The following is a 24,437-nucleotide window of genomic DNA, read 5'->3' on the forward strand; positions in this document are numbered from 1 at the left end:
GTTTTTATGAGAATGGATCTCGATATCTGAGGTCGGTGTAAATAGACCCACAGAATGGTGCCAAACCAAAAAGGCACAAAAAATCTGTTAACAGTTTTGAATACATATATATTTAAAGATGTTTTTGCAGCTGTAGTGGCGGATTGTGAGAGAGAAGCAAGTCATGGGGCAGAGGTCAACGGACGGAACTAGAACCTTTGACGACCGCATCGAAGACTAAGACTGTATGTGGATCGCGTGTTTTACCACTGCACCATCATCGTGCCTATAATTGTTTTTAAGATGATGGTGAAATCTGGACTTTTTTTTAAAACTTTTGCTAGTTATGGCGAAGCTCAACCTGTGTTCTTTCACCTAATACACTGTGTACTTTTTAGAGTCCACTTGTGCCACAGGACAGCAGCCACTCGGGATAATGGCAGCTAAATAAAGGATTCCTATTCATATGCATCCAGTGGGTACATGGGAGACTTTTTTCACCTTTCTCTATTACGACTGCAGTCTGCATTCATTCACTAAGTGTCTCAGTCCATTCCGTCGCCACATCACTCTCCGCCTAATGTTCGCCAGGCGGCCTTGGAGCGGGACAAGGCTGACATGGAGCTGCACGTGGCAGGCTGCCTTTTGTTCAACCTTGCTTGTACTTTTTGTCAGCAAAGGTCAGGCATTGCTCGATTCGTCTATCCGTGGCTTTGCTTGGCCCAGGAGAATTCTGCCTGCTTGGTAAAGCTAGCCGGGCCAAACCCTTCCCAACCCTCACGTCAGGGGGAACAGGCGGTCCTGATGGCGCTTGGACATGAAAGGCAGTGGCAGCGCGGGCGAGAGCGTGCTTGATGTGCGCATAATAATCGGGAGCCCCACTGTACACACCCGCTCTTGAAAGAGAATGCATATTCATGCGCGTTTAAATGGGCATTTGGCACACACGGAGGAGGCGGGCCTCTTAAGAAGAGGGTCCTCAGATGGAGTCATCACTGATGAGTTTGGCACTTCACATCCAGAGGCTTTTTCGAGACGCTTTTAAATCAGGTAGAGAGACCTCATAAAGCAAGTGGCTAAAGGGCCCAGGAGGATCCTATCAGCTTCAGTTTGGAGCGGGAATAACATCCATTTTTCCTTTGATCCGCGGCATGTGAAGATGCTCTGTCGCTCTCAGCAGTAATCACATCCTTGCCAAAGTATTTTATTTTTTTTATTCCTTTCTTGTCGTTTTGGAACTTCTTTTTTCTTGGAGACTCTAAAAATACAAGCTGATTTCTTTTTTTCCCCCCTTCACAGGCCTTATGTGACATGGCACCCTTGGTGCATGACAAACTTTCTTGCTTTTTCAGGGCTATATATTCGGGTTAAAAGAGAGAAAAAAAATTGGGACCCATAGCAAAAAATAAATAAAAATAGTGCAGACAGCATAATATGATACCAGCGCAAAGTGCAGCTATTTTTATTTGAATCCCCTCTGCGTTGTTGTCGGGCTCAGATCCTCTTTTAGGTCGGGGTGTAAACACAGAGCGCCCTGTAGCCACAACAAGACGCAGTCCTTGAGAGGGGAGGAGCAGATAACCTAACAGTGGTTCGCCTTTGGTTAAAGTAAACAATAACCGCTCACTGAGTAATGCAGTTTGGCTCACGGCTTTCCTCAGATGAAGTTGATTTATATGCCGCACACCGGAGACACAGATCTGCTCTTTCTTTTTTCTTAAAAAAAAGAAAGAAAAAAGAATGCAAAATGTGTTGCTTGGTTTCCTCTCTGACATTTTCCTAATGCGCAGAATGATGAAATATAGTTTCCAGGTAGCGCAGAGTGTCGCTGTTCTCCTCCATCTCGTTTTTATTTATTTGTTCAACGGCGAGAAAAAAGAGAGAAGAAAACAATCACTCCCATAGAGCAGTTCCACAAAAAAAAAAAAAAAAAAAAAAAAAAGAGCAAATTGGATTATGAGTTATGAGGCTATGTTCCCGGCATCACAACTATGAGAGTAAGCAGAATCACCATCTTAGAGCGCTTGCCCCCATGGCGGCTGAGAAGCCGTCAGCAGCTGTCTGTATCTGCATCAGCGCCTCCAGCGTGGGGCACGCCGGCGGGGTTTTGGGCAATCGGCTAATTTCGTTTGAGATGGGCAAACTTTGGAGCTTAAAGGTCAGCAGTGGTGGACCATGAGAGGTCCTCATGATCGAGTAATCATTCCAGCCGTTTAAGCTGCTTTGACATGACCTTCAGATATTTTTAAAGCGCCACAGTGCCTATAGCACCATGAAAAAGTATTCACAGCCCTCGAATGCTACTGGATGCGGCCACGCATTTCTATTATTTTTTGGTCTAATTTCAAGGGCAAATATTGTAGCACACTTGAAATAAGATATAAGGGATTACCGTATTTTCCACACTATAAGGCACACCGGATTACAAGGCGCACCTTCAATGAATGGCCTATTTTAAAACTTTTTTAAGGTGCATAGAATAGACGATTCCGTTTGGGTTGCCAATTTGTTCCATACTCTATTATAACACAAGCACATTTGTAAAGAAGTGTTCCCCAAGTACTTTATATAGTAGGCTGCCCCAGTCATTGCTTCACTCACGGTGTTGGTGTTGAGATATTGTGCCCAACTGCTTTCTGGGTAACACAGACCAACCGACACGCTGCCGCCACAGTCTCTGTCTCTCTTCCCCTGCCCCTTCCCCCCTGGCTTTAAATGTATTATCAAACTTTATTAACAAACCAGCGTTCTGACAACTATCCCAGCATGCACCGCACACTTCTTCTTCTACGGGGAAAAATGAAGTCGGCGGCTGCTTACCGTAGTTGCTAGACCTGTTGTGGCTCAATATTGGTCCATATATAAGGCGCACCGGATTATAAGGCGCACTGTCGGCTTTTGAGGAAATTGAAGGTTTTTAGGTGCGCCTTATAGTGCGGAAAATACGGTATTTTAAGTCAATAATTCCTTAATATTGTTGAAAAATTACTAGTTATTGGTGAAATTATCTGTCAGTGAGGCAAGACATTTTTTCCATATTATAAGTGAAACAATCTACCGGTGAAAATAGTACTTTTTTTCTTTTTTTTTACCAGTATTAAGGAATTATTGACTTAAAATAAGCTCATGGTTCTTACTGAAACGTTACTTATAAGCTAGTTTCTTCTTGTTTCAAGTGCACTAGAAACTAGACCAAAAATACTTGGTAAGATTTTGTGCTTTTGCAGTGTTGGAATTTTTAAGCTAGTAGAGCAACACAAAATAGTCAATAATAGTGAAGAGGAAGAAAAAAGATCGAAAGTGTCAATCGTTTTAGCTAATAAAAATAGGGATTATTTATCAAGATTTTAAGTTTGAAGTTTGATCTGCAGCTAACGAGATGAAAGATTCAAGCACATTTATCTTTGCTTTAATATCAAGAGAGATTAAAGTATGGGACTGACATCAAATCTGACTTCACTGTTGATTAGTAAACCACTGAGATCTGCTTTCATGTTTACTCAGTGACCAGACCGACTGCTCCCATTAAAACACAGCAGCATTTTCAACAGAGATCCCAGTAGTTCTCACTAGGCCTCAAGTCCAAAGAAGCCATATTGGATGTTGAGATCAAATTTTTAGTGAGAACTCAACAGATTTCCAACATGATGTTCCAAATTCATGGGAAACATAATGTGAAGTTTTCTAATCTAAAATGGGAAGCTTCAACTTCCAAGTAGAAAATAGAATTGAAAATAAAACCAGTCGTTCCAAAGGTAAGAACCCACCTAACAATGTGTCAATCTTATTTAAAAAAGTATGCAAAGATGATGGTACTTGGTAGACTTAACATTTTCTGAAGTGCTTAAGAGAGAAACTGAGGATTTATTTTATGGCACTAGCTGGATGTCTGAGGTCATTGGCTTGCTGAATATACCCTACAATTTCCATATTGCTACTGAAAAACATTCTCGTTAAATGGCTCAGTGACCATTGTCCTACACAAGTAGCATTTTGCATGTTTCATCTCGCCAGCGCAGTCTTCCAACATGCGTGCTGTGTCCCCCACATTGCTTATATTATTTTGATTATCCACTACTAAAGTGACTTATGAGATCAGTTGCAGTAATAAACCCTTTATTTCGGGGTTATTTAGGGGTAGATGCTAATGTGAAACGTGAGATTGCATGCCTCACTTTTCACATTCTTATTTGTACAAAAAGGAAAAGAACCATGCATAATTTCTCTTCCATTTTGAAATTCTGTGCTACTTTGTGTTGATTGGTCCAAATAAAAACCCAATACAACATATTTACGTTTGTGGTCACAGATGAACAACATTTGGAAAAAGTTAAACAGCTTTGCAAGTCACTTCAGCTCCCTTTATTTACCCAGACAGTATATGTACAGGCATTAATTAGTGTAATTGTTTGCCAAAAGGTTCTTTTAGCATTTTATTCAGTGAGCTGTCCTGTCCCAGACACACACGCACAAACATGCGCACACCCACACACACACAAACTAATTTTGCCCCCCCAACACCTCTTTCTCCTTCCCACCAATTAATCCTGCCATAACATCTCTGCTGTGCTGACTGTGACCTCTCCGGATCCTGATTGGCCGGATGAGCTTCAACCCAGTATTATAAATAACGTTTCCGTGCTGACTGCATCAACATATTTAATTGAGGCTTCTCCCAGAGTGCACCTGTGTTAAACCTCAGCGTCTCAGAGACCCGAGCTAATTGTCTCCTGGCCTTCGTCTCATTATTACCCCTTATTATGCAGATGGACCTTTGGCCCCGCAAAGTGTATACATGTTCATCAGAGGTGGGATTCAGGTGTGAAGGCATAGATTCATCAGCATCTCTTTGCAGTGTATGGTTAATTATGACCTACAATGAAATCGCGACTCCTGCAATTCGCCAGTATTAACCCAAGAGGGCTTGTGTTAATGGCACCAAAAAGTGCCATTTTGGTACTTTGCCAAAATGGCATTAAAAAAATCTCAAAGTGTCTCAGCATATAAAACAAAAAGGTACATAGATGGAGACTGCGCACAGATTGTTTTAGAGGATATACTGCACCATTTAGATTCCCTCTGCCTGGCTCTAGTAAGGGTCGGCTGACTTTGAATTCGCACATCCTCCCTCGTCTCAGCAACGCAGCATCGCACTCTGCTCCATTCAAGATACAATTATCTAAATATTCAAATTCATCCTCTCCTGGAGGTAATTCAGAAAGTCTAAGTGTCCAGTAATGGCTGATTAAAGAATGATTACCTTGTGGATTCTCAGCCCTTCCTAGCCACGGTGCGCCAGGCGTATACGAAGTCACCATTTCCTTTGTATCAGGGACGATAAATTCATAATGCGTGGCCATTGCCCTGCGGGCCCTTTGCGACAAACGTCGGCTTAATGAGCTGGAGATGGGAGCGGGTTGGCGAAACGAGCGGGATGACGGCTCTTGAGGGGGTCTTTCAGATGGAAGGGGTTGTCGCATTTGGTTGCGGGGCGGCCTATCAGTGACAAAGGTGACGGAGGGAAACAACAATGGCATGTGTTTGTGTCAAACACAAAATTGCTTGTATGATTGAATGGGAAAAATAACCCCAGCAGATACTCTATCTGCAGCCATAAAAGCAATGTGCTGAGAGGTGTGATTGAGTTCAAAGTGCATCGGTATGTGGGCGGTGGAAATATATTGCTTTTCAGACCTTTTTTTTTGCCCCCTTTCTTTCTTTTCCTCTCTCAAGCGGTCCAGAGTGTTTGTATGGTTCACAGATCAGCCGTTCCTCCTTTATTTGTGTCTAACAGAAATGACACCATGCAGAAATTGTCTTCTTGATATCTGGGTAAGAGAGTTAAAATAGCCAAATATTTGACAATTTTAACAGGTCACCGGCAAAACTTGAACCGCTAAACATATCTGCTTTGTTAAGCTCCTCAAACATAAGATTGTATAATAATTGCTTTCAATGGTGGGAATGTGATGTTTCAGAATCCTGGTCTATATTAAAAGGGTAGCTATGCTGTTCAGAGATGTACTTATAGTGGATTTGTTTTGGATTTCTGATTTTCAAGAAGCTGGGATTTGCTTCTTATTTGTCTTTAAGTAGCTTCTCTTTTGACCCTCCTGTCATTAGTGGTCATTAATTTATTAAATTAGTAGCTGAGGCAACTTTCCACTCTGGTTCCTTGAGAACAGTTGCAGTAAAGCAGAGATTTATTGCTTTAAAACAAAGAAAATAATTCGGAGTAGACAAAGCTTCTTAAGCGCCTCACATTAGTCAGGAGTCGTAAACATTGATTTCTGCGCGTATTTTGTACAAAATTCAGCCCAATACATTCACTTAAAGATTTCCGCCACTTTTAATTTTTTGTTTCTGTAACAAACAAAGTTTGAAAGCTGAGAAGAAATAATAAAAAAAAAACAAAACAAAGCAACTTTGTTGTAAAAGCATTCAGCCTTGCCGGTGTCTGCTGAAGTTAGTTCTGGGTCAGTTCGCTGCTTCAGCAATTCAATAAAATGTCCCCAAGGCTGGTACAGATTTATATCCTTTGATGCTCTGCTCCTTTTTGGGTACAAAACTGCAAAAGTACAAAATGGAGATGGAGTGAAAATGAGCAGCAACCCACCAAAGTCTGGTTCTGTTGTAACAGCTTTGGTGGAGGCTGGTTGAACTGGCACGCCTCCACTGGAGACATAGTTGCAGAAAAATCGTCAACTTTGCGTTTACTTTTTCCAACAGCCGCTTTTACCCTGAAAAGAGGCTCGGTTTACTGATTAGTAAGCAATCTGAGCTTTGATTGGCCATTTCTGGTCACCAGCAAAACTCAACGTGTCTCAAGCAATCATGAAAGCCCCCTCATCTCCGATTGGGAGGTATTTAAAACACTCGCACCAATGGCCAATCCTGTGGCTGTATGTGATAAAAATGCTTTCCTGTGTAATTTGTTACTTGTTAGGAAGTGCAATTAGTTGTACATAAGCAGAGGTGATGTTGGTGTGCCCACTTGTGTCCTGTGCATATATGTATATCATGTTAATGACCTGCGTTAATGTGCGTTCAGGAAGCCAAATTACGAGAGAACATTCTGCTCTAAGCCTGATGGTTCAAAACTAGAAAAATATCACCTTCGAATTAGTGAAAGGTTTCTTGCTGACTTTAATGTCCTTAGTGTCTTATTGATGAGAGACGGCTGGATGGAGCATGAACTTTAGGACGTATTCAGCTTCCATCCTTTGGAATAAAGAAAGACCTAAGACAAAAAATACAACCTCATTCAAGTCAACCTACAGAATGATACCCGCAATACAACTGACTAAAATGAAACTAACATTTATAAGCAGAAGGGCTTTGGGGAGAGCCTGAGTACTGTTGCCAATCCGTGACCAAAAGAAGTCAGCAGTGGTGGATGTATGCCTGGCTAAGGAATCCATTTGGAGGTTTTCTTTGTATGTCTCTCTCAGAAGGTCAACCCTGAAACATTTGGAGGCATTTTCAAAGCCTTCCAGGCTAATGGGCTTGACACAAGGGGAGTGACGTCGCTCACTCTCCGTCTATTTTCTATGGTACGTGTACAATGAGGACAATTGCTGCTAAGCAATCGGCAAAATTCGAACATGTAAAATTTCAAGCTCGTATGTAGACGTTGACACATGGGCTAGCAACACGAAAAGAAAAAAAAAAGATTGAAAAATTTTCAACTTTCATCACTTGCGCTGCTGCATCCCGTCCGTTCAACTCACCCCTTTTGCTTTCGTTTGTTGCTCCCCGTGTGTAGAATGTCACACATACATCACACTACAACGGCCCACATTGTCCACCCACAGAGTCAGCTGTGCTCCCCTACTGGAAACTGTTTGTTGTTTTTGCCTTAAAGTGGTCAACTGTTATTCCTATATCGATTTGACACAGTGGAGGCTTCCGCACTTCGCATATCTGTGCATTCCATCACTTTTTTTCAGCAGTTAAAACTGTTTAATCTGTTTTTAACACGTCGTAACCTGTGCAGCTGCTGCGCTGAACTGTGCAGGCAGGGGCGGATCTACTGGGGTGGCAGTTGCCACCCCAAATGTGAGCCTTGCCACCCCTATTGCCACCCCAGCTGGCGACTATGAATTAAATAAATAGTTATGGGAAATCAGATGAAGTGCATGAATCTCTTTTTTCCAACATTGAATGCAACACAATGTAACCTGACACCTACTGCTGAGTAGCGGGAAGTGCGAGAGAAGGACAGAGCGCGAGGCAGCAGCATTGATAGGATGGATATAAATTACTGTACTGGACATTACGTGACTTATCGTGCGCTACACATGCACCATTGCTGTCCATTGAGTCAACATTATGGGTGGTCAGAAAATACCAGTCACGCAAAGAATCTGAAAAATGGACGCAATATTTAGCGGTTAATTCAACCCTATGAATTAGATAACAATGGCTTCAGATTTAACAGGTGAGGGAAAAGTTTTAACTTAAAGAAAACATTGAACAAGTGAGCAGTGGATCAGTTATGCTAGCCTAACTGTTGCTAGCCTTCTATTGACTTTGATAACCTTAACATGTGCTGCGCAGTTCGGTGTGTTTTGGTTCCGTTAGCACTAAAACGGGTCAACCCGCACTCCAAGTCATCAGTAGAGCAGCTGATAAATGAGCTAATCAACCACCGCTGTGCTCAGGCGAAAACTTATTAATAATGACAATATCGACATCAAGCCTGACAGCATAATGTAACAGACCCAATGTTATGTTTTGGTGTTTTTGCTACTTTTTGGTGTGGGAAATGTTTGTTTTTAGGTGTTGATTCTTCTGATCGGTAATCTCTGCTCCATCTGCTGGTTGAGCTGTTGTCTGTCGGTTGCCGTGGCAACTGGTCCACGTAAAGTCGACACACAGAGCAAGAAAAGGCAGAATAGAAGTGGTGTTTGGTTCTTCACCTGTTTATCAGTTTTATTGTACCTTTATTGTGGCGCGCTGTCTGCAGCCGCTGCAATTCCTAAAAGTTAAACAAGCGACAAAAACTGAACTAATCATCAAACTACAGCTACTACAGCATATTTAAAATAAAACGGTTGACCAATATAAGAGAAATTTGCCCCTTCTTGCATCTTGACAGAATTAACAGAAACAAAATTGTTTATAGATTTGTATCACTGAGAATTGATCAAACATCAGTTTTCTCCTCTTTAGTTTAAGTCATATTTAACAGATATATCTGATAACAAATGATGACGCTACAAATATTTTTGTGACAGATTTCTGCTCGTCCTGCATTGGGATAAAATGGTTTTCTGGACATAACTCAATGAATCACAAAGTAACTAATAGGCGCTATCCAATCCAGTAATACATATCAATTAGCAGGAGTATGAAAGACATAAAAATAATTAACTATACAATATTAAGAAATTATATGTAATCCTCATTGCTTCATGAAGCTCATTTTGAAAAAATGCAAGTTAAAAACAATATTTTGCAACAAGTAAATTAAGTCCAATGTTAGGTCTGTATAAGCTAAATGTGAGAATGAGACATAGAATGAGACTTTTTTTTTAACATACACTGCTAAAAAAAAATAAAGGGAACACTCAAATAACACATCCTAGATCTGAATGAATGAAATATTCTCATTGAATACTTTGTTCTGTACAAAGTTGAATGTGCTGACAACAAAATCACACAAAAATCATCAATGGAAATCAAATTTATTAACCAATGGAGGCCTGGGTTTGGAGCCACACACAAAATTAAAGTGAAAAAAAACACACTACAGGCTGATCCAACTTTAATGTAATGTCCTTAAAACAAGTCAAAATGAGGCTCAGTATTGTGTGTGGCCTCCACGTGCGTGTATGACCTCCCTACAACGCCTGGGCATGCTCCTGATGAGGTGGCGGATGGTCTCCTGAGGGATCTCCTCCCAGACCTGGACTAAAGCATCCGCCAACTCCTGGACAGTCTGTGGTGCAACGTGACGTTGGTGGATGGAGCGAGACATGATGTCCCAGATGTGCTCAATCGGATTCAGGTCTGGGAAACGGGCGGGCCAGTCCATAGCTTCAATGCCTTCATCTTGCAGGAACTGCTGACACACTCCAGCCACATGAGGTCTAGCATTGTCCTGCATTAGGAGGAACCCAGGGCCAACCGCACCAGCATATGGTCTCACAAGGGGTCTGAGGATCTCATCTCGGTACCTAATGGCAGTCAGGCTACCTCTGGTGAGCACATGGAGGGCTGTGCGGCCCTCCAAAGAAATGCCACCCCACACCATTACTGACCCACTGCCAAACCAGTCATGCTGAAGGATGTTGCAGGCAGCAGACCGCTCTCCACGGCGTCTCCAGACTCTGTCACGTTTGTCACATGTGCTCAGTGTGAACCTGCTTTCATCTGTGAAGAGTACAAGGCGCCAGTGGCGAATTTGCCAATCCTGGTGTTCTCTGGCAAATGCCAAGCGTCCTGCACAGTGTTGGGCTGTGAGCACAACCCCCATCTGTGGACGTCAGGCCCTCATACCATCCTCATGGAGTCGGTTTCTAACCGTTTGTGCAGACACATGCACAGTTGTGGCCTGCTGGAGGTCATTTTGCAGGGCTCTGGCAGTGCTCCTCCTGTTCCTTCTTGCACAAAGGCAGCAGTAGCGGTCCTGTTGCTGGGTTGTTGCCCTCCTACGGCCTCCTCCATGTCTCCTGGTGTACTGGCCTGTCTCCTGGTAGCGCCTCCAGCCTCTGGACACTACGCTGACAGAGACAGCAAACCTTCTTGCCACAGCTCGCATTGATGTGCCATCCTGGATGAGCTGCACTACCTGAGCCACTTGTGTGGGTTGTAGAGTCCGTCTCATGCTACCACGAGTGTGAAAGCACCACCAACATTCAAAACTGACCAAAACATCAGCCAGACAGCATAGGTACTGAGAAGTGGTCTGTGGTCCCCATCTGCAGAACCACTCCTTTATTGAGTGTGTCTTGCTAATTGCCGATAATTTCCATCTGTTGTCTATTCCATTTGCACAACAGCAGGGGAAATTGACTGTCAATCAGTGTTGCTTCCTAAGTGGACAGTTTGATTTCACAGAAGTTTGATTTACTTGGAGTTATATTGTGTTGTTTAAGTGTTCCCTTTATTTTTTTGAGCAGTGTGTGTGTGTATATATATATATATATATATATATATATATATATATATATATATATATATACACACACACACACTGGCATATGCTGCCACCCCTGAAAAAATCCCTGCCCACTCTTGCCACCCCATAAATATTTTTCTAGATCCGCCCCTGTGTGCAGGTGTGTTAGAAAACCAGCCAAACTAACCGACTGAGTTGAGTAATGCTGTTGGATGCAGGTAATGTTAGCTAAATGATGACTAGCTAGCTAATACCAATACAGCTCCTTAAGCTTGTTAACAAGTAGCCTATAGACTACGGGTATTGTCTTTGTTCATGTTACATTCATTTGAGTAACTTTTTTGGAAAGGTACTTTATAAGAGTAGTTGTACTGTGCACTGTACCTTTTTCTTTAACTTGAGTAATATTATTATTGCTATGTATATTCATTTTGTCCCGATCTGTTAAACTGGTCTGGAGCCGGGGTTTCAATGCTTTGCTAACCCTTCTAAGTTTGATTATGACCTTGGAAGAAACAACAAAAAGAAATAAAGCACTGCTCTAGCTCAATTAAAAATCCACGTTTAATGGTCAGAATGCTAACAAAACCTTTTTTTTCTCTCTCTCTCTCTCTGCATTCATGTGTCTGCGTGTGCGTGTGTCCACCTGAATGAACCAACATGCTAATGTGGTGCGGTGGTGCTCGCGCCACTAGGTCTCCACTACGGGAAAGAGAGCATCCGGAGCAGCGGCGGCGGTGGCGGCGGCGACCTTCACAACTTCATCTCCTCTGGCTTCGTGACGCTCGGTCGAGGCCACCAGAAAGGTAGAGCGCCACCTTTTCTCCGCATTTCCTTCTCTTTTCCTCACGCAGGCGACCTCCTCTCTCATCCATACCAACACGCCGCGCTGCGTACACCCCGCTGAATGCTAATTCCCACCCTCTAATGTTCCACTTGCAACACTGGTGATCAACAACAAGACACTCGATGAAGGTGAAATGTTTTCAGATTCAATTTCCCTCCCCGGGTAATTCACATGGACTTCTGCCTCTGCATTTTTGCAATTAAGTACAAGCTCGCGCGCGCGCCAGCCTCCACTGGTGGGTGACGCAGGGGCGGAGAAGGTGACTTACAACTCATACACAGTCATGACCACATGCCATTAGTTGGGGGTGTTGCAGGGGGCAAAGTTTTCCCATGGGTAAAGCACTAATTAGTATGCAGCTAAGACGTTGTGATTTATTCCGTTTCATTTTTATTTATTTATTTTTTGTTCCGCTATACCAGATGCAGTTCACGGGAGCACTCAAACCCCCTTTCACCTGATAACATCTTTTTGAATATTTAATTGAACGCTTGTTCTGCTGCATTGTAAATGACTGCTCTAGTGATAAGCCTACATGATTTAAATATAATTTGACTTCCGCTGCTGTGTGCGTTATTATTACTCCTCCGCTCCCTTCGTATCGCCGTCAGAGCTTGCTGGTTTCCGGTTCGTCGTCCTGACCTGCTGTAGCTGTGGTATCCGCTTGGTTTGATTTCACGCGTTGTTTTGGCCGCTACGCGTCGCGGTTTTTTTGTCTTCAAATACGTCGAACTGCGTGGGATGTTGGTGGGGTGAGAAGTTTTCCCCCATGTCCTTAACGCGCTTAACGAGCAGACGTCGTGTTTTTATTTTGACGACGACTTCTTCTTCTTCTTTACTAGCAGTTTACATACTTGGTGTATTACCGCCATCAACTGAACGGAGATGTAATTCAGAAGTTAAATCGTGTACCTTCAAAAACCTTAAAATATAAGTATTATTATACACTCACACACACATACATGCATACTAAATCCTCCAGGGGTTGATCTGTTTCACAATCTCATGCAGCTAGATTTGAAAAAAAAATAAAACAAAACAAAAAAAAAATCAGACGTTGAAACCCCCTTCTCCCACGATGGCCCTCTCCCCATTTCTCTACAAGAGATGAGTAATGTGGCAAAAAGTTATTAGGGTTTTATGAATCTTGCGAATTTTACAGTCCCTAATTTGTTTAAATAGATTTTCGCTTTTGTGCAAACATGACAATAGCGGGCCTCCCACACGGCTGGCAGAGAACCTGTGACAGTATGGGGTGTGCTTTAGCTTTCAGCATCTGTGCTGGTAATTCTGAGGTAATTCTGTGCTTTTCCTCGCAGCGGCTGGCTTCTGACTACTGTTGTGCAAAAACAAATGACAGATTGCGAGATTGGGATGGCGTGCTGATGCTAAAACACCCTCCCCTCCTCCTTAAAAAACCCCCCAAAAAAACACAACAGAACAGAACAGAAAAGAGAAGTAAGTAAAGCACATGGAATCTTTAAACAGTTTTCTCTTTTTTGGCAGCATTTCTGTTTGGCTGCGCGGCGCCCAGAGGCAGGTGTTACTGCAGACTGAATCCTTAAAATCAATGAAGCTCTGTTGTGAAATTTCGCTTGGATATTGTTGCCTCTCGGAATTATCTTCAGCATCTTCACCACTGTACAATAACTCCGGGGGCAACAGAACGAAACGAGCAGTTTCTGCTAATGCCTCCTCCCCCGCTCTCCGTCTCTCCCGCAAGCCGCTTCTTTTCTCATCTACAAATGCAGATTGGTTTCTTCTATATCCACAAATGTGTTGCTGTGCTGTCCTCCTGCTGCATTGTCGAGGCAGCCAACACACAGCAGGGGAAACAAGTATTGAGCAAATTAATGTTTTTCTAAGTAAATATACTTTGAATGAGGCACCAGATGTTGGTAACAAACCAAATATTTGTAGGAAAATTACTTAATAACCTAAGTTGTATGAAGCAAAGAGGGATTACACAGGCTACACGTAGAATTGCCTTTTTAACGTAATTTCACAACATGTTCTGTATGGAGAAACTAGCCACATGGATTTCTCAGGTGGATTTTTTCCCCCATAAAAATCTTAAATGCTCTTGGCTCGCTCTGTTTTTCACGTTTTTCCACAAGATTTTCACTTCAATTCAAGCCGAGTGGGTGACTGGGCTCTTCTGGCAGAATTTCTTTGCATCTCTGAAACCAAAAAAGAGTTTTTATGGCTGTGTTTGGAATCATTTCCTGGTGAATTTTCACATTGTCATTTAGAATATTTTGTTGTTTTTCTCAATTAAGCTCTTTCTTGTGTTATGGGAAGACTGCCGGTGTCCCATAAACCCAAAGACATTCCTACACCATGATGAAACCACCTCCAAATTTCCATATTAGTAGTAGTTGATGTGCAGATCCAAATCTACTTCTACTTGAAAGAACATCCAAAAAGTTAAAGTCTGTTTTAACTCAATTGAACCGTATTTTCCCAGTATTTTACTGGTTTATCCTTGTGTTCCAAAGTCAACTTTAAATAAGCCAAAATATGCTTTTTCTTCACTGGTGGAGTCTTGTGCAGCATTTTTAAAAAAATAAAAAAACAAATATTTTGATTATTCTTTTGACTCCTTTGTCAGTAATTTTGTGAAGAGGACATGGTTATGTCTGGTTTATGACAAATAAATTTGTATTTATTTTTTATTATGAGCCCAACCAGTTCTCATTTGATCATTTGGAAGTTTACAAATGTTTCTGTAATGAATGGCATCAGAATGTTTTGGGTCAATGGTTTTGTTTGGTTTCTTTTTACCGATTATGAAATGCTTCTTATGCAATAAACCTTTAAATAGGCCAATTGTTGGGAGTAAATCAGCTACTACTGATTTTTCTTTTATGCTGACAGTTTTTCTTGGGTTTCCATTCCTTTTTGAAGTTTCTTTGGCTTCATATAACACATCTATTCCCAATGTCATTCCACTTAAAAAAAACGACCAAATCATTACGTTATGAACTTTATTCTCTGAATGTCAGGATCACTTAACTTGTTGCCACCTTTTGGTGTGGATTTGATGTAAAACAGCCTTTACAGAAATAGATTTACTTGTAAAAAGTAATTATTTCACTCGCTGCATAATGATTTGGAAATTCTTCCACGAACCTGCTAACGTTGTGTCTTGCTCCGTTTTTTTTGGAATTATCTCAAATTTGTCCGTCATTAAAGCCTTGTGTGCGGCTGATGTGAACTCTGATGAGTCACATTAAGGTTCGCAGCGTGTAAACACTCCGTCTGAATTACAGTCATACAGAGTTTCATTATTTTTTGATGAGGTTTGCTCAGCTTAGTTTAATTTGGCTAAAGACAACAAGGCAGGAGAGGAAAAAAAAAGAAAAAAGAGAATACACAAGCACTGACTCAGGGCTGTCGGTGGGAAAAATAAATCCAGTAACAGATGTTTGTATTTTTCACTGGATCTTTTTTAAAAAAAAACAACTTTTTCTTACAATGACTGACCGAGGTTCAGGAGTCATGATTGTGGTCCTCTGGCGTAGATAAGCTCGCCGTCTGTTATCGTGCCTAATTATACACGCAGTAGGTGTGTTTGATTGTTAATTACGGCAAGTTTTGTCTGTACGTTGCAAAGCCGTTCCCTTTGCGGAGCGGGGCGGGAGTGGCAGGAGAGTTCAGGGGGTGTCGGCGTGCGTCGGAGCAGCTGGATGCTTAACATCTGTGTGGCAGAGTACATCACAGCTACGCGCTAAATAAGATCAGCTGCAGGCTCCAGGGGGAACTCACATAATTGGTTTTCCATATTTTCTCAAAAAGTTTTTTCCCTCTCCCTCACCCTCACCTTTGCTGGTTTTGGTTTCAGGTCTTCATTAGGCAGGTTTCCATCTTTCATTCTGATATATATATTTTTTTGAATGTAATTGAAATGGGTTGTTATATTTTGCCAATTTACCAATAGAATTTTTTATGGTACAAAAATTTCAGTTAATATTGTGACTTCTAGTTCTAAAATGTTGGCATGATTAATTTGTAATGTTTCACATGAACAGCTTACCTCCACGAATCTTGTGCTTTTTTTCTTTTTGACAAGTATAGACTTGCAGCTGTTAAAAACAATCAAATCATCATAAAAAAATGGATTTGCTACATGAGCTGTTAACATAAACTTAAGACAACCAGTTCCATATAATTCAACCTTTTTTTTTAAATGGATAGAAGCCCTCTTGCTATTAGAATGTCTTTTATTCTGAATTATTTCACCTTATGGGCTCTAACCCTTTGTACTTTACGTATTTTTCCACATCACAAACTATAACTGTGTTTTATTAGTGTCATGGTTCAAGGATGCTTTTATTCTTTAAAATACTTCAGGTTGAGATGAAGGATAATAACACTAAACATATAAATTGAAGCTACTGTGGACTAGTCTAGTTTGAAGCATGTTAAGGTGTTAGAGCAGCACAATAAAATACTTTAATGTAACATGACAAAGTGTGAAATCCTCTAAGGGGTGTGTGTGTTGTTTTTGCAAGAAATTAATTGTGTTAGCAGACCAGATGGATCCAAAATGATTTAGAAAAATGATTCCAATCCTTTACAATAAAAGTGATTTTTTTTCTCTTATGTATGCAAATTGTAATAAGAAGAGACATTTTTCTCTGTTAGCCATGCTCTCCGCCTTCTGTCATGTTCCATTTATGTTGGAAATCAGAATGAATAGCAAAACACAGATATTCCCAATGATAGTTAAATAAGGCTAATTATCATAAGTAAACAAGCCATTTTTTTAATGAAACATATGTGTGCAACTCATTTTTAACATAGAAGCGGTCAGAGGTGTAATTAAACGATTTAGTACAGCAGGTGAGCAGCTAAAGCATTGGCAATTGTGGATTAAAGGAAGGAAACAGAATTTTCTAAATATAATGTTTTAATTAAAAATTTCAAACATTGGTCATTGACAAAGAATGAAAGAAGTGACAAGACATACCTATTCTATTATGAAATAATGTTTAAGGTTTCTTTTTTCTATAACAGAAATCTAATGAACAAATGGACCAACACTGACAAAGACTAATGCTTACCTGAAATCCATTTTTAGGGAAGAGTTTCCAATAAAAGTTGCATGTCTTGGACTTTTGAAATAAGTACCTGGAGTAAAATATGAAGAACCGTTGTATTTATGTCCTTTAACTGATTTCCATTCTTTAGACTTTATTCTGTTTTTCTCTGTGGATCATTCTTTGTCACTGATGGTTTGGAAACTTTTCACAAAGACTTGCTTCTAACCACATGGTTTACTACTGGAAAAAAAAGAAAGTGATTGTGAGTTGTGAGCAACAACAAAGGTGGATTTATGAAATAAACAATGTTCCAATTTAATGTTGATTGTTGTTTAAAAGGTTGCTTCGACGTATTTGTTTCAGTGTTTTTCCATTCCCTAATCTGTGACTCTGTATGCAATCATACTAAGCAGAGCATCTGCCGTTTCCTGAACAATTACGTTAACGAGGGCAAGGTTGTTTATTGCAGCGCTTCCCGAGAAGGCTAGGATTTATAGTGGCTTGTTAAAGTATTACAATTAAATACAGATCATTTATTTAGCACCAATTCGCAACAAAAGTCATTGTGAGACGCTTTACAAGGCACACAGGTCCAGTTTATATCCAGTCACGTTGAGGGCAAACTCCTCTCGACTTTTTCCACTTTACAGCCACAAATCCATATTTAGTACTGGGCTTTAATGTTACAGAATAACACAAATTGTTCGTAATCAGAGAACAATATTATTTTCTTTTAACATTTTTGCCGCAAATAGACATTTGGTATTCATATTTAGAGACACCTTTTTCTGAAAGTGCAACTGCATGTCCTTTAGGGTGTTTCACACTAACTTTACACATCGTAAGATGAAGAGTTTTGACAATTTCTCTTCGTAAAAAAAGCTCCAATTCAGTCAAATTGGATAGAACATCAAATTTTAACTCTTATTTCAGATTCCCAATTGGCCCTATGTGTGTTCTTTGACTGAGCCATTCTAACAGCACATTATTGAGCTAAACCAATCAAATTGACCTCTCCCTCTATATTGAGGGCTATTTTCCCAATTACAAGGTGAACCACTTTCACATCGTTTGCATCCTCTAAGAGGTTTTATTCAAGGACTGCTCTGTATGTAGCTCCACCCATCTTCACATCAACTCTAACCAGCTGCCTTAAGAAGAAAAGCGCCCCCTAACAACCAGGTTGTTCCACTACATGTTTAAGAAATGCCTTGCGATGACTCACCATGTAAACGTCCTTTATTTATTTTATTTTTTTGTATATTCATAAAGATTTCAGTTAATGGATGAAACATGAGTAAAATGTAAGGATTTTTGAATAGTTTTTTTTTCTAGGCTGTGTGTTGTGGTGTGATCTCCATCTTCTACCGACATGAACTCCAAGTACTCAGGATCTTATCTTGACACACAGAAGTGTTTTCTCTCTGGCCCCCTCTGAGACTTATTAGCTAATTGCGTTCCATTGATTAGCAACCCTCCCCCCCAAAAAAAACAACAACAACCGATTAAGTTTAAAAGTTTAATTTCTTTTACACATCTAAGTGTTTTCCCTGGGTGACAGAGTTTTACTTGTGCTAAACTTTATTTAGCATGCACAGCTGCTAACCTTGCTCCCGTCCCCACGGCCATCTGTCCAGATCGATGCACTACCTCACACATTCCTTTGTTTCTGCGTATTCTCTTGTCCTCTTGTCCAAAATTAGGAGGCAGCGAGGTGGAGGCTTCTGTCAAACTGAGCCAAACTAATGAGCTTGCTCACTGATCTGTTGTCTGCGTGCCTGTGTGTGTGTATGCGTGTGTCTATGTCTGTGCCGCTGTCAGATGGGACCGCACTGTTACACCGCCTTGGGTGCGAAAACTGCAGAACTCAGTTTGAAGCGTCAGAGATGCCAGAAATTGTATAAAAGTTCACTGGGAACATAATCTCAGAAGATAGATAAGAAGGGAGCCGGAGCAACTTTGCTTCCTCTGTGTGTGTGCTGGCAGCAGTGATGCAACGCCGCAACACATCATCGCTTCCAGCTAACGCAGCCCGATCGCCAGTTTATGTTAATTGTTCTTGTCACGGGAGAGCTGCAGCGTGGGTTTCCATTGGCTCTCAGTCGCCTGGCCAAAGCCGCAAATCTGTAAACTGCCGCTCAGGAAAAAGGCGCGGCGTCCGGATCAAGGATCCCCGTCTTTGGGGCGGCTGGATTACAACTGCGACACCTTGATTGACTTGAATTTTTGGCGTCGGACTGAAGATTGACAGCCCGTATGCAAATTTGATTGCATAATGTAAATATGCAGCTTGCAAGCTGTTATTGGTTGAATGCGTCAGTTTTAATTATTTTCCCATATGTCACTCTTGTTGGTATAAAACACAGCCAAGCCGTAGAAACTGGAGGAAGTGATTACTCCAGACAAAGCCTCCATTCTTGACTTAGCATGTGCAATACTTCATTACCTTACTAAGCCCAACTTTTAATTCTGCCCTGTGGAGGAAGTCAAATTGGTTTTCATGGCAGGCAATTACTTCTTTTTTCTTTTTTTTATGAATATAATGTGCCTGGGATGGCGGAATTGGAGATGTAGGAGCGGCATTAGTGAGGAATGTTATCACAGAACTTTTATTTACAATGTAATTTCAGGGAATTAGGGAGTGCAGGAGGTGCTAATTGGTGTTTTTATGTGGCAAGTTGTTCTGCAAAACAACATATTACTAAGAGAAGACAGGTTCAGGCCCGGTTTGTACGTACACTTCAGAAAAAGACAACTTTTTTCCTGACTGACATTAAATCAGACTAACTTTTTCTGTTATAGGTTTTACAAAAATATTTCTGCTTACTGAATCGTTTTTTACAAGAGTTTGCTGGAATATTTCGATCCATCCTTCCTGACAGAACTGCTGTAACTAAGTCGGTTTTGTAGATCATCTTGACCTTATCAGCCCACAGATTTCCCATGTAGCAAAAGTCATGGAGTTTTGATAGCCACTCCAAAAATACTCACTTTGCTGCCACTTATGCCATTGGTCACTCATTTGAGAGACGTTGCGTTTTCCAGCCAATATCGAGTTACTACGGTAATTTCACCCCCACTGAGCAGGAAGTGAAATTAATCTGAGGGGGCGACTCTTTTAATAGATGGTAAATTGCAAAAATAACTTGCTAGTTCCAGTTGTTATAGATAAATGAACAAATATATTTACTCACAGGACGCTTAAAGAACTGCATACAATTAAAATAAGCAAAAATACCCAGGCGGACATTTGAGACTTGGGTCATAAAGGGTTAAATCTTCATGATTATAAAGACCCGGCTATGTGTTCATTCCTGCCACACAGAAATTCCCAAACAGTTGTCTGGATTCTCCCATGGTGGCTTCATTTGCATACAGTTGTTTGAACAGATGAACGTGGCACCTTCAGGCATCTGGAAATTGTACCCAAGGATGAGCCAGACTTGAGGCAGCGCACAGTTCTCTTCCCGATATCTTGTCTGATTCATCTTAATTTTTCCAGGATATCACTGTGTGCTTAAGCTTGTGTCTTTTTGTACGTTGTATTAGCTGCAGATAACAGAACAGCTGCTGCCTGCTAATTCTCCTCTTTTTGTCAACCATTAGTCAGAAAATTCAGTGCTAAAGAGAGAGAGAGAGACAGACAGTCATTTCCTGCTTTTTGAATAAATCAAATGCCATGGAAGAAAAAGCCCACGGCAGCATCATCCTCTCCCATCCATGTAATCAACACCCACCCTTCGTGATGAAAGCATCCGCCCATGAAAGAGTTTTTTTGATTTTAAGGAGGAGAAACAACTAGAGCTGAAGTGGCTCACCTATGACCACAAATCATCAAACAAGAGACGGAGGAAGAGATTTCTGATGGAGCACTCACATGTCCAGGCCAATCAGATATGGGTGGTGTTACTCCGTCAGGTGTCAGACTGCCTTCAGCAGACAATAATGCACTGGGCCAAGGTTAGGGTAATGTCATGTTTTCCAGAAGTAGCAATTAAGCAATCAAGGACTCTATTACTTTTAAACTGACCTTGAATAGTTTGACTAAGACATGTAAAGTTGTACAGAGAAGAACTAGAGTCTACAACTTAGACTTAAGCAAAACTTTGCAAACTTAAAAGAAATGAGTGACAATAGAACTCTAAATACTTACAAAACTAACTCAAAATGTAGGTCTTGGACTTAAGTCTCATAAGAAATGAGTTTCTTGTGTCAAGGGATGAATGCAAGTTAGTAAACTTAAAGAAGGGTGTAAACATCTCTGGCTTTGATTGTAACATTTCACACTGTATGTTTTGGTTGTCTGCAGTAGCTCTTAATGATAAACACCAGTGTAAGGAGTCTATTGAGGTTTCCAGTTGATCTGTTTTTATCAAGCATTAAGCAATCTGCTGCAGTAAGTAAACCAAGTCCTAACCTTCAACCCATATTCCGTAGTTAAATTGTGCAGTTGGTTTATTAATTATTGTTGAATGGGTCAACAAAAGGTTAATATGTGTTGTAGCATCTTGATGACCATGAAGATTTCTCTCAAACTGAATTTTGCATTAAATAATCTTTTAAGATTTCAAAATCGAAAAAACTCACTTAACTTTACCCTGACATCTTTATCTCTCGATGTTAAGCTTGCGTCCTTCCAGTTACAGTAATAGTCCTTCACAATAAAAGCTCTTCCTGCTTGATTCATTTTATAAATTCCACATTAACACATGCTCATCCCATTTCTATTATTATTTTTTTAAACTAAAATTGCTCATCAGTTTTGAAAATGATTAATAAAGATGACAATACTGTAAGTCAACATGAACCTAAAGGGAAAATGTTGATTTCAGCCACTAGAGCCATCAAAGGCTGGTTGAATTTGGTAACCCAAAGTTATTCCTGAGATGTGTTTTACTAAAATGTTGACTTCTGTGTGGCTTGTGTAGCATGTGTATTGTTCAACCATGACTGGATTTTCTCCATGTACTCCAAATTCGATGCATGTTGGATTGATTGGAGGATTGATGTTGGACTGAGGTGTATGTTTGTGTGTGAACTGGTGTTTGTCTCGTATTCTGCATGACAGGTTTCAGTTCTGACAAAGACAGAAAAAGAGAAAAACCACTTCATCTTTTACTGGTCAACTTTTATATAGCCCTGTGAAACATGTATTAGTTTGAGTGAATGCTCTATTTCCTGTTGTTGACAAATCACAGAGAATGCAGTATTTTTTGTTTATTTTCAGGGAATGCTGTATTGATAGGCGTATTAGTTCATCAACATTGAGTTGGAACTCCTGCTGTATTTCACATTAAAGCTCGCAGAGAGTCTCATTTCTAACCTGAAGCTGCAGGTGTTCAGAAATGCCCTGACTAAATCTGTAAAACAATGTGGCATTTTCATTCACTTATCATTCAGACAGAGAGAAAATGCAGTATGATTTTATTTGATTTATTTGCAAAAATGCATCTCTAACATTGTTCTGCTCAGATTTCTGCTCAAAACTCTTATGAATTTCCTTATAAAGTCTCTTTAGTTAAACAAGAAAAAGTCTCATTGGTTTAGGTCATTTAGAAGTCGGGCAAAAAATTTTTTTTACAAATTGAAATTTGCATCAAAAGCTGGTTGAATTTGGTAACCATGCGGATCACACATGCATTTTTAATTTGATCTTTGGAGCTGCATCATTTTAATTTAAAACTCCCTCCTTAATAGTTTGAAGCTTAGAACGAGGCAGCCAAGCTGCACTGCACTGCCATCTATGATTGATGATCATTTAAAGGCCGCAGTAAAGAGACTGTTATCCATGCTACAGTTATAAGTAGCGTTGTCAAACTTAACAAGTTACTCTGAAGTAAATAAATTACAGAGGCTGTTTTTTGTATTCTGTGAGCTTGAAGGTTTTAATGGAAGTTCATCATTTTGTTTCTGTATCATCTGCCCTCAAAACATTGAGTTTAATTTCAATATGATGAGGAGGGATAAAAAAGGCATATAGCTGTAAGCATCTTACATAGAAAACAAGCTCTCCTAATGTGGTCGAGCAATAAAGTGCTTTATTTCTGTTGTTTAATTTTGTAATGCAGGCCTAAAATATGTAATCATGTGCCTATATTGCAAAATTATCTAAATTAGAAACCTTTTGTGCACTATATAGACTGCTTTTACCCCCTTTTTGAACAAGCACTAATATTGAAAAACTTATACTGCTGCTTTTCTAACTTCCTATAGCAGCTAATTGTGCTGCAGTGCTACCAATGCTAGCTTATTTTGTAACAACAGCTTTTTTTGATAACATCAGAATCAGCTACAGATTGAATGCTGCAGAGGCAATTGCATACTCTACTGGGTCTAAACCTCTAAAGGATCATTTTAAATTAATTCAGAATTGAAGCACTCTGAGTCAAATTTATGTGCATTTTAGAAGGTTTTTGAATTTTAAGCCCTAAAACGTTATGTCACATCGTCTTCAATGATGGTAGCAAGCAGATGGAGTGAAGCACAAACCTGAACCGCTGATTGTTTGGCATAAGGGATTCAGATTTATCAGATGGATCGATACTAAATCAACAACTACAGCTCTGTTCAAATTTCCTCCTCCATGCTCTTATCCTACGAGAAATAACCGATGCACTTGTCAAAACTTTTCTGAGCATCTGTGCTGATTTTGAAAAAAAATGTTGCCAAATGTTTGTATTGCATGTTTTTTTTTTCCTTTTAAATCTGCTTACGCAGGGCATCGTTAATGAACAATTATAAATGGCATCTCTGGAAGTCATTAATGAAAATGTTAATGGTATGTATTGTGCATGCAAATTGCCTTCTGTGGTTTTGTAGTTGTTTTTTTTCTAACTTTTTGTAGGAAGATTCACCCTCAGCCAACTGGACAAAAAGCTGCCAAAAACCTGTGTTCTTCTTAATTTGTTCAGGTGTGTTGGAGCAAAACATAAAGGCCAGTGTTCCCTAAGGACCAGGAGTCCAGGAGTTCACAAACAAAAAGTAAAAAACTTGAACAGGCCCAGCAGTGTTTAAATGTTAAACTGAAGCTAAGTAAACTAAAGCTTGCTCTGTTAAACAAAATTGACTGTGCAAGATGAGTTGGACAGTGTAGCATTTTTATTTTTAGACATTGTTTGAGAATAGAAGGAGCTAATAAATACAGTTACTATATATTACGAACAAACGAGGCATTTAAAATAAATATACAACATACCCATAAACTAATAATAAACCGGCTGATACACACTCTAATCTTCACCGTCTAGAATTTTACACACTCGCCATGGTCTTCTGGATTGTCCCGATCAATTCGCACCTTTATTGATTAAGTTTGAAAATTCTTTCATGTGGGAATGTTTCTGGGATGCCGAGGAATCTTAACTTGTTCAACTAATACATCCTGATGTGTGGGTGGAGCACAACAATGTATGCAGCTATTAAACGATATGTCAATGGGTAC

The 24,437-nt window shown here is 40.3% G+C and overlaps 1 protein-coding gene across 13 annotated transcripts in view; it reads left to right on the forward strand.

Annotated features, from left to right (window-relative positions):
- The window catches only part of shisa6b (shisa family member 6b), a 94,779-nt gene that overhangs the window by 6,843 nt on the left and 63,499 nt on the right, over positions 1–24,437 (forward strand). For all 13 annotated transcript variants that reach the window (XM_008437717.3, XM_017310830.2, XM_017310835.2 and 10 more), the window contains exon 4: positions 11,800–11,910. In XM_008437717.3, coding sequence (XP_008435939.1) covers positions 11,800–11,910 — 111 coding nt within the window. The remainder of the gene's footprint in view (positions 1–11,799; positions 11,911–24,437) is intronic.

The sequence above is a fragment of the Poecilia reticulata genome, chromosome 19 (genome assembly GCF_904066995.2).
Source record: "Poecilia reticulata chromosome 19, P_reticulata-male-v2, whole genome shotgun sequence".
Taxonomy (NCBI): domain Eukaryota; kingdom Metazoa; phylum Chordata; class Actinopteri; order Cyprinodontiformes; family Poeciliidae; genus Poecilia; species Poecilia reticulata.